This window comes from Ornithorhynchus anatinus, chromosome 18, assembly GCF_004115215.2.
Source record: "Ornithorhynchus anatinus isolate Pmale09 chromosome 18, mOrnAna1.pri.v4, whole genome shotgun sequence".
Lineage (NCBI taxonomy): Eukaryota > Metazoa > Chordata > Mammalia > Monotremata > Ornithorhynchidae > Ornithorhynchus > Ornithorhynchus anatinus.
This window is the reverse complement of record NC_041745.1, coordinates 43,972,498-43,983,167: the sequence shown is the minus strand read 5'-3', so window position 1 is coordinate 43,983,167 and position 10,670 is coordinate 43,972,498. Positions and strand designations below refer to the sequence as shown.

At 52.3% G+C, this 10,670-nt stretch overlaps 1 protein-coding gene across 1 annotated transcript in view; it reads left to right on the top strand.

Annotated features, from left to right (window-relative positions):
• Nucleotides 1–9,626: 9,626 nt before the first annotated feature.
• Nucleotides 9,627–10,670, top strand: part of PRKAA2 (protein kinase AMP-activated catalytic subunit alpha 2) — a 28,407-nt gene continuing 27,363 nt past the window's right edge. Inside the window, exon 1 of the mRNA XM_029046650.1 lies at nt 9,627–9,745. Coding sequence (XP_028902483.1) covers nt 9,652–9,745 — 94 coding nt within the window. The 5' untranslated portion in view covers nt 9,627–9,651. The remainder of the gene's footprint in view (nt 9,746–10,670) is intronic.

The window sequence follows — 10,670 nt, the reverse complement described above, 5'->3', positions numbered from 1 at the left end:
TTTATTCTGGCTGCTTCGGCCAGGAAGTGATTAAACGCCATTCTTTTTGTAAAATCTGCGTAAGAGTTTTCATAAACGGGGATTTTTCATGCCCTTGCCTGGGGGCCGGCCGTTCCAAGGCGCCCAGCCCACAGCTGCGAGCCCCTGGGGTCGCACCCACCTACGGGATGCTCAAACCCGCCCGCCTGGACGGGGTCCAGGGAGCAAAGAAAAGAAAAGGAAAGAAAAGAAAAACTCTCCGGAGAAAATGTTGGAGGCCGGGAGCCGCTGGGCTCCTCCCCGGCCCTGCTCCCCACGAGCTGAGCGGCGGGGCGAGGAGCCCGGGCCCAGGAGCCCGGGCCCAGGACTCCTCGCAACTGGCGCCCCCTGACGGCCGCCCTCGGTATCACCAGAAGTCGTCGACCTGCCCTCCGGCGCCCCCTGCCGGCCGCCCTCAATGGAAAAGCGCGGCCTTGGGTCCCGGAGGTCGTGGGTTCGAATCCCCGCTCCGCCACTTGTCAGCTGGGTGACCTTGGGCCAGTCGCTTCACTTCCTCTGTGCCTCAGTTCCCACATCTGCAAAATGGGGATTAAGACTGTGAGCCCCACATGGGACAACCTGATTATCTAGTTTCCCCCTCCCCCCAGTGCTTAGAACAGTGCTTGGCACATAGTAAACGCTTAATGCTTAGAGAAGCAGCGTGGCTCACTAGAAAGAGCCCGGGCTTGGGAGTCAGAGGTCATGGGTTCGAATCCCGGCTCTGCCCCTTGTCAGCTGGGTGACTGTGGGCAAGTCACTTCACTTCTCTGTGTCTCAGTTCCCTCATCTGTAAAATGGGGATGAAGACTGTGAGCCTCACGTGGGACAACCTCATTCCCCTGTAACTACCCCAGCGCTTTGAACAGTGCTCTGCACACAGTAAGCGCTTAACAAATACTAACATTATTATTATTATTAACAAATACCTTCATTATTATTATTACTATTACCGGAGATCGGGCGTCCCGGGTGGAGTCGGCCTGCAAACCAGCGCCTCCTGACGGCCGTCTTCAGCATGACCAGAGGTCGAGCGACTTGATAAGTGGCAGAGTGGGGATTCGAACCCATGACCTCTGACTTCCAAGCCCGGGCTCTTTCCAGTGAGCCACGCTGCTTCTCTAAGCGTTAAGTGTTTACTATGTGCCAAACACTGTTAAATAACAACAATGTTGGTATTTGTTAAGCGCTTACTATGTGCCGAGCACTGTTCTAAGCGCTGGGGTAGACACAGGGGAATCAGGATGTCCCATGTGGGGCTCACAGTCTTAATTCCCATTTTACAGATGAGGTAACTGAGGCACAGAGAAGTTAAGTGACTTGCCCACAGTCACACAGCTGGCAAGTGGCAGAGCCGGGATTTGAACTCATGACCTCTGACATGACAGCCTGACATCCATCGCCCCCTGCCGGTCACCCGAGTCGTTACCAGGGGGTCGAACGTCCCGAGGCGGAGTCGGCCTGCCATCTAGCGCCCCCTTCCGGCCGCCCGAGTCGTTACCAGTGGGGTCTGTGCTCATTTGTCTTTATAATAATGTTGGTATTTGTTAAGCGCTTACTATGTGCCGAGCACTGTTGTAAGCGCCGGGGTACATACAGGGTAATCAGGTTGTCCCACGTGAGGCTCACAGTTAATCCCCATTTTACAGATGAGGTAACTGAGGCCGAGAGAAGTGAAGGGACTTGCCCAAGGTCACACAGCTGACAAGTGGCAGAGCTGGGATTCGAACCCCTGACTCCCAATCCCGGGCTCTTTCCACTGAGCCACGCTGCTTCTTTTTTATATCTTTATTACCCTATATATTTTGTTAATGAGGTATACATCCCCTTGATTCTATTTATTGCTATTGTTTTTGTCTGTCTCCCCAACTAATAATAATAATAATAATCATGTTGGTATTTGTGAAGCGCTTACTATGTGCAGAGCACTGTTCTAAGCGCTGGGGTAGATACAGGGTAATCAGGTTGTCCCCCATGAGGCTCACTGTTAATCACCATTTTCCAGATGAGGTAACTGAGGCACAGAGAAGTGAAGTGAAGTGCCTTGCCCACAGTCACACAGCTGCCAAGGGGCAGAGCCGGGATACGAACCCATGACCTTTGACTCCCAAGCCCAGGCTCTTTCCACTGAGCCACGCTGCTTCTCTAGACTAGACTGTAAGCCCGTCAATGGGTAGGGAGTCTCTAACTGTTGCCGAATTGTACCTTCCAAGCACTTAGTCCAGTGCTCCGCACATACTAAGCGCTCAATAAATACGATGGAATGAAGGAATGAATCCGGCGCCCCTTGCCGGCTGCTACTACTAATAATGTTGGTATTTGTTAAGCGCTTACTATGTGCAGAGCACTGTTCTAAGCGCTGGGGGAGATACAGGGTCATCAGGTTGTCCCACGTGAGACTCACAGTTAATCCCCATTTTCCAGATAAGGTCACTGAGGCCCAGAGAAGTGAAGTGACTTGCCCACAGTCACACAGCTGACAAGTGGCAGAGCTGGGAGTCGAACTCATGACCTTCACGCTGAGAAGCAGCGTGGCTCAGTGGAAAGAGCACGGGCTTTGGAGTCAGAGGTCATGGGTTCGAATCCCTGCTCGGCCACTTGTCAGCTGTGTGACTTTGGGCAAGTCACTTAACTTCTCGGTGCCTCAGTTACCTCATCTGTAAAATGGGGATGAAGATTGTGAGCCCCAAGTGGGACAACCTGATTCCCCTGTGTCTACCCCAGCGCCTAGAACAGTGCTCGGCACATAGTAAGCGCTTTACAAATACCAACATTATTATGACCTCTGACTCCGAAGCCCAGGGGGTCAAACGTCCGAAGGCGGAGTCAGCGGGCAACCATCGCCCCTGCCGGCTGCCCTCGGGGTTACCCTGGGTCAGGACGAGCTCTGCCTCCCCCTCTCAAGGGATGATTCCCAAATCTACCTCTCCTTCCCCAACCTCTCTCCTCTGCCGTCTCACATTCCCTCCTGCCTCCAAGACACCTCTACTTGGATGTCCCGCCAACTCTTTGATCTTAACAGAATTCATCTTCCCACCCAAACCCTGTCTTCCCCCTGACTTTCCCATTACTGTAGATACCATCCTCCCCATTGGTGAAGCCCACAACCTTGGCATTGTCCTTGATTTATCCTGTCTTCCCCTCTAGATTGTAAACTCATGGTGGGCAGAGAACATATCTTACTGTTACATTGTACTCTTCCAAGTGCTTACTACAGTGCTCTGCACAAAGTGAGCACTCAATATACACAATTGACTGATATTTTTTCAGCCCCCTTATCACTGGCCTAAAGTTACTCTGTTAGCTCTCTTCCCCCACTACACCCCAGCTTGCACTCTTCATTCCTCTGAAGTCAACCTACTCATTGAGTCTCATTCTCCCCTCTCCAGACTTCTTGTTCATACCTCCCTAGAACCCCCCCGATCCCCTCCTAGTTAGATCCACTTTCTCCAACCCACTCCCAAAGACTACATATTTCCTTTTCTTTCTTTCCCTCTCTCTTTCCTCCTCCCGGCTCCAAATCTAGTTTTATATGAAGGATCCAGCAACCCAGTTAGTTGCACCTGGCATCATAAGGGAAGGGCTTTTCCGTAAGACTGTGAAACACCTGAGCACAAATACCACTATAATTGTTATATTACCTCATCTGTAAAATGGGGAATAAGACTATGAGCCCTATGTGGGAGAGGGACTGCGTCCAACCCGATATGATTGTATCCACCTCAGCACTTAGAACAGTACCTGGAACGTAGTAAGCACTTAACAAATACCATTATTAATATGATTATCAAGCACTTGATACTCACCCTATCTTCAATCCCAGCACTTATGACCATATCCTTCTACTTTGCTGCTTCCCCAGCCTGCAATTTATTTTAATGCCTGCTTCTTCCTCTAGATTGCAAGCTCCTTGTGGGCAGGGATAATAATAACAACAATGCTAATAATAATATTACTCAAGTACTTACTATGTACCAACCACTGTTTTAAATGCTGGTGTAGATACATGATAATCAAGTTGGACACAGTCCTTGTTGGACATGGGGTTCGCAGTTTAAGTAAGAAGGAGTGGATTTAATCCCCATTTTACAGATAGGAAATCTAAGGCATAAAGTATTTACGTGGCTTGCCCAAGGTCACACTGTAGGCAAGTGGGAGATGTATGACTTGAACCCAGGTCCTCCAACTCCCAGCCCCATACTTTTCCATTAGGCCATGCTGCTTTTCTGCCTGCCAATTCTACTCATTGCACTCTCCCAAGCTCTCAGTACAGAATTTCCCACTCAATAAGTGCTCAATAAATACCACTGATTGATTGATTACTGCTTGGGGGCGGGGCTTCCTTTTGAGGCCCCCTGAGACTGAGCTGACCGCCATCTTGGAGAGGGGCAACGGAACTAGAGTCGTCATCTTTGTTAAGGGCGAGGACGCCATCTTGGTTGAGGGCAGACTAGCCACGGTCGCCATTTTCCCGATGGGTGCCCGTCGCCATCTTGGAACAGGGCAAAGACGTTATGGACGCCATTTTTTCAAAGGGAATGTCGCCATCTTGGGAAAGGGCAGAGTAGCCGGAGCTCCATCTTGATGCAGAAGAATAACGCCATCATGGGGAAGGGCAGGTGGTCGCTTCCGCCTCCAGGACCGACGCCGGAGGCCACCAGAGGGCGGCCGAGAGACGCAGCCTTCCGGCCTAATCATCATCATAATGATGGTATTTGTGAAGCGCTTACAACGTGCCAAGCACTGTTCTAAGCGCTGCGGTAGGTACAAGATGATCAGGTTGTCCTACCCATGCCCTAACCAGTCTTCATCCCCATTTTCCAGATGAGGGAACTGATTTGTACATTCCAAGCGCTTAGTACAGTGCTCTGCACATAGTAAGCGCTCAATAAATACGAATGAACGAACGAACGAACGAACGAACGAACGAACGAACGAACGAACGAACGAACGAATGAATGAATGAATGAATGAATGAATGAATGAATGAATGAATGAGGTGGCTTGCCGAGTGGCGGAGCTGGGATTAGAACCCACGTCCTCTGACTCCCAAGCCCGTACTCTATCCACCGGGCCATGCTGCTTTTCGTTTAATATTGTCAGTCTATCGTATTTATTGAACACACTGTGTGCAGAGCACTGTGCTAAGCGCTTGGGAGAGTACAGTTTAACAGTAAACACGTTACCTGACCATAACAAGTTTACAGCCTACATAGAAAGAGCTACACAATATCACAACGATTATTATTGTTGAAGGCTCTGAGACATTCTAGCCTAAGGCCACAGACACCCCAAGTCCTCCCTACCAGTTTCTGGTTAGTGGGCACTGCGTCAGAGTGTAGATGACTCAGTGTACACCATCCCTAATAATAATAATAATGATGGTACTTGTTAAGTGCTTATTATGTGCCAAGCACTGTCCTAAGCACTGGGGTAGATACAGTTAATCAGTTGGACACAGTCCCTCTCTCCCATGGGGCTCACGCTCTTCATCCCCGTTTTACAGATTAGGTAATTGAGCCCCAGAGAAGTGAAGTGGCTTGCCCAAGGTCACACAGCGGACATGTGGCAAAGGCAGGATAAGAACCCAGGTCCTTCTGACTTCCAGGCTCCTGTTTTATCCACTAAGCCACACTGCTTCTCTACTATTATTCATTCATTCATTCAATAGTATTTATTGAGTGCTTACTATGTGCAGAGCACTGTACTAAGCGCTTGGAATGCTGCTGCAACTCCAGGCCTTAGGACAGACTTTCCCACTTTCACTGATGCCAAATGGCCACAGGCCAGAGAAGGATTTTTGGCTTGGCACCCCTACCCAAGCAGAAGCAGAAGCAGCATGGCGCAGTGGATTGAGCAAGTGCCTGGGAGTCAGAAGGTCACGGTTCTAACCCCAGCTCCACCGCTTGTCTACTGTGTGACCTTGGGTAAATCACTTCTCTGTGCCTCAGTTCCCTCATCTGTAAAATGGGGATTGAGACTGCGAGACCCACGTGGGACAACCTGATCACCTTTATCCCCCCCAGCGCTTAGAACACTGCTTTGCACATAGTAAGCGCTTAACAAATGCCATTATTATTATTATTATTGTTATTATTATTCTCTGTGCCTCAGTTACCTTATCTGTAAAATGGGGATGAAGACTGCGAGGCCCACGTGGGACAACCTGATTGCCTTGTATCTACCCCAGAACTTAGAACAGTGCTTGGCACATAGTAAGCGTTTAACAAATGCCAACATTATTATTATTAGTAATAATAATGATAATAATAATGATTATCCGGGAGACTCTGCTGGCCCCGCCGCGCCCCCTGCTGGCCGGTCCCCAATGGAACTTGCAGCCCGAGGGCGCACGCGCGCCCCCTGCTGGTTGACCCCGTTGTAACTGCAGCCTGAGGGCACCTGCGCGCCCCCTGCTGGTCGGACAGATTATAGTCTGAAGGGGTACGCGCGCCCCCTGCTGGCCGTTTCCAGGACAATTGCAGTTCGTTTCCCGGACAATTGCAGTTCGTTTCCCAGTCCCCCCATCCCTGCGACTCCCTGCGGGTGGAAAGGCCTTGGGTCCCAGCTCCTTGCAAGGCCTGATCACTGTCAGCCCTCCCCTTCCTCAGTGCCATACCCAGAAAGAGCCCTGCTCCAGTCATTCATTCATTCATTCATTTTATCGAGTTAATTGAGCACTTACTGTGCGCAGAGCACCGTACTAAGCGTTTGGGAGAGTACAATACAACAATAAACAGACACATTCCCTGCCCACAAAGAGTTAACAGTTTATCAGCCTGTCGTTGGGTAGGGATTGTTTCTATCTGCTGTCGAACTGTACTTTCCAAGTGCTCAGTACGGTGCTCTGCACACAGTAAGCCTTCAATAAATACGATTGAATGAAACAAAATGACAGATATGGACATTAGCACTGTGGACCTGGGAGAGGAGAAAAGCAAAGAACAAGTCAGGGTGACACAGAAGGCAATGGGAGATGAGGAAAAGTGGGGCTTAGTCTGGGAAGGTTTCTTGGAGGAGATGGGCTTCAATAAAGCTTTGAAGTGTGTGTGGGGAGAAGAAGGGGGATTGTTTGGGGGATTTGAAGAGGAAGGGCGTTCCAGGCTAAAGGAGGCACTTGGGCCAGGGGTTAGTGGTGAGACGGGTGAGACTGAGACCCAGTGAGAAAGTTAACAGCACCAGAGGAGAGGCATGTGCGGGCTGGGCTGGAGAAGGAGAGCAGGGAGGTGAGTCAGGAGCGGGCAAGGTGATGGAGAGCTTCAAAGCCAAAGGTGAGGAGTTTTTGTTTGATGAAGTGGATGGGCTACCACTAGAGTTTTTTGAGGAGTGGGATGGCACGTCCTGAAAGTTTTTGTAGAAAAATGATCCAGGTAGGAGAGTGAAGTGTGGATTGGAGTGGGGAGAGGCAGGAGGCTGGGAGGTCAGCAAGGAGGCTGGTGCTGTAATCCAGGCGGGATAAAATGAGTGATTGTACTAACGTGGTAGTGGTTTGGGTGGAGAGGAAAGGGCAGATTTTAGCTATGTTGTCAAGGTGGGACCGACAGGATTTAGTGGTTGAATATGTGGGTTAAATGAGAGTGAGGAGTCAAGGATAACGCCTAGGTTAGGGGCTCGTGAGACAGGAAGGATGGTGGTGACATCTACGGTGATGGGAAAGTCAGAGGGAGGACAGGGTTTGGGTGGGAAGATAAGGAGTCCTGTTTTGGACAAATTAAGCTCGAGGTGACGGGAGGACATCCAAGTAGAGATGATTCGAAGGCAGGAGGAGATGTGAGACTGCAGAGGGGGAGAGAGATCGGGGTTGGAGATGGAGATTTGGGGATCATCCACATTGATATGAGAGTTGAAGCCATGAGAGCAAACGAGTTCTCCAAGGGAGTGGGTGTGGATGGAGAATAGAAGGGGGCTCAGAAATGAGCCTTGAGGAATTCCCACAGTTAGGGGGTGGGTGAAAGAGGAGGAATCTGTTTAAGGAGTTTGAGAATGAACGGCCAGAGAGATAAGAGGAGAACCAGAAGAGGACAGAGACAGTGAAGCCAAAGTTGGATAACGTTTCCAGGAGAAGGGCGTGGTCCTCAGTGTCCAAGGCATCTGACAGGTCCAGCCCCTGTCCCTGCAGAGCACTGCATTAATAATAATATAGTAATAATAATTATTGTACTTGTTAAGCGCTTGCTATGTGCCAAGCACTGTTCTAAGAGCTGGGGTAGATACAAGTTTATCTGGTTGGACGCCGTCCCTGTCCCACATTTTCCAGAAGAGGTAACTGAGGCCCAGAGAAGTGAAGTGACGTGTCCAAAGTCACCCAGCAGACAAATGGCGGAGCCGGGATTAGAATCCAGGTCCTTCTGACTCCCAAGTCCGTGCTCTAGCCATTGGGCCACCCTGCTCCTCTATGCTGCTTCGGAGCGGACAGGAGAGTTAGTAGACATGATTCTTACCTTCAAGGAGTTTACAGTTTAGTAGGGAAGACGGGCATTAAAATAAAATAAAGCCATAAAGTAAAATTTAAAAATTAAAATAAATCACTGACAGGAAAAATATGAGTCTAGATATATGTATCTGAGAGCTCTGTGGCTGGGGACCGGGTGAATAGCGAGTCCTTAAGATGATAATAATAATACTAATGGTATTGGTTAAGTGCTTTCTATATGCCAAGCACTGTTCTAAGCACTGGGATAGATAGAAGGTAATCAGGTTGTTTCACATAGGGCTCACGGTCTTAATCCCCATTTTACAGATGAGGGAACTGAGGCACAGAGAAGTTTAAGTGACTCGCCCAAAATCACACAATTGATATGTGGCAGAGTCAGGATTAGAATCCATGACCTCTAACTCCCAAGCCCGGGTTCTTTCCACTAAGCCACGGATTCGAGGGCATTACCACTGCAGATGGGAGAGTGACTAGGGGAAGCGAGAGCTTCATCAGGGAAAGCCTCCTGGAGGAAGCATCAGAATCCGGGTTTGGGAGTTAGAGAACGTGGATTCTAATCCCGGCTCCGCCCCTTGTCTGCTGCGTGACCTTGGGCAGATCACCTTGAACGTGATCTTCAAGCAGCGTGGCTCAGTGGAAAAGAGCCCGGGCTTCGGAGTCAGAGGTCATGAGTTCGACTCCCGGCGCTGCCACTTGTCAGCTGTGTGACTGTGGGCGAGTCACTTCTCTGTGCCTCAGTTCCCTCATCTGTAAAATGGGGATTAACGGTGAGCCTCACGTGGGACAACCCGATGACCCTGTATCTCCCCCGGCGCTTAGAACAGTGCTCTGCACATAGTAAGCAACATTATTATTATTATTAAGTGTGAGCCATTTCACTTCTCTGGGCCTCAGTGGCCTCATCTGGAAAATGGGGATGGAGACTGTGAGCCCCAAGGGGGGCGGCCTGATGAGCTCGGATCTACCCCGGCGCTCCGAACAGTGCTTGGCACAGGGTAAGCGCTTAACCACTACCATGAGCATCGGCAGTGCCCCGACCCCCTGACTCCTCCCCGACCCCTGGCTCCTCCCCCTCGTCCCTCCCCTCCTGGTCCTGGCCCTGGTCCTGCTCCTGGTCCAAGCGTTGGGCCTGGCCCGGGTGGGCCCAGGTGTCTGGCCGGGCTGGGGGGCTGCGGGGGCGGGGGGTGGGGGGCTTGTCGAAGATGGCGGAGCGGCCGAAGCACGACGGCCGGGTGAAGATCGGACACTACGTCCTGGGGGACACCCTGGGGGTCGGCACCTTCGGCAAAGTCAAAGGTTCGGGAGCCCGGTGGGGGGCGGCGGGGGTGGGGGGCGGCCTCCCCGGGCCCGGCCGGGAGAAGGGAGGGGGCTAGGCAGGGGAAGGGGTCTCAGCTGGGCAAGGGGGGTCGGCTGCTGGGCTGGGCCTGGGAGGGGGAGGGGGGTCCATCCTGGGGCAGGTGGGGAGGGGGCTGTGTTGGGGGGAGGGGGTCCATCCTGGGGGGGGGGGTGGGGAGAGGGCTGTTTTGGTGGGAGGGGGGTCCATCCTGGGCCAGGTGGGGAGGGGGCTGTTTTGGTGGGAGGGGGGTCCATCCTGGGCCAGGTGGGGAGGGGGCTGTGTTGGGGGAGGGATCCATCTTGGGACAGGTGCAAAGTGGACTGTGTTGGGGGAGGGGTCCATCCTGGGGCGGGTGGGGAGGGGGCTGTGTTGGGGGAGGGATCCATCTTGGGACAGGTGCAAAGTGGACTGTGTTGGGGGAGGGGTCCATCCTGGGGCGGGTGGGGAGGGGACTGTGTTGGGGGGAGGGGTCCATCCTGGGGCAGTTGGGGAGGGGGTTGTGTTCTGGGGAGGGGGGTCCCTCCTAGGATCGGTGCGGGAGTTGGCTGTGTTGGGGGTACTGGTCCATTCTGGGGCAGGTGGGTAGGGGGCTGTGTTGGGGGGAGGGGTCCATCCTGGGCAGGTGGGTAGGGGGCTGAGTTGGGGGAGGGGTCCATCTTGAGGCAGATGGGGAGGGGGCTGTTTTGAGGGGACGGGGGTCCATCCTGGGGCAGGTGGGTAGGGGGCTGTGTTGGGGGGAGGGATCCATCTTGGGACAGGTGCAAAGTGGACTGTGTTGGGAGGAGGGGCCCATCCTGGGGCAGGTAGGGAGGGGCTGTGTTGGGGGGAGGGGGTCCATCCTGGGGCAGGTGGAGAGGGGGCTGAGTTGGGGGGAGGGGTCCATCC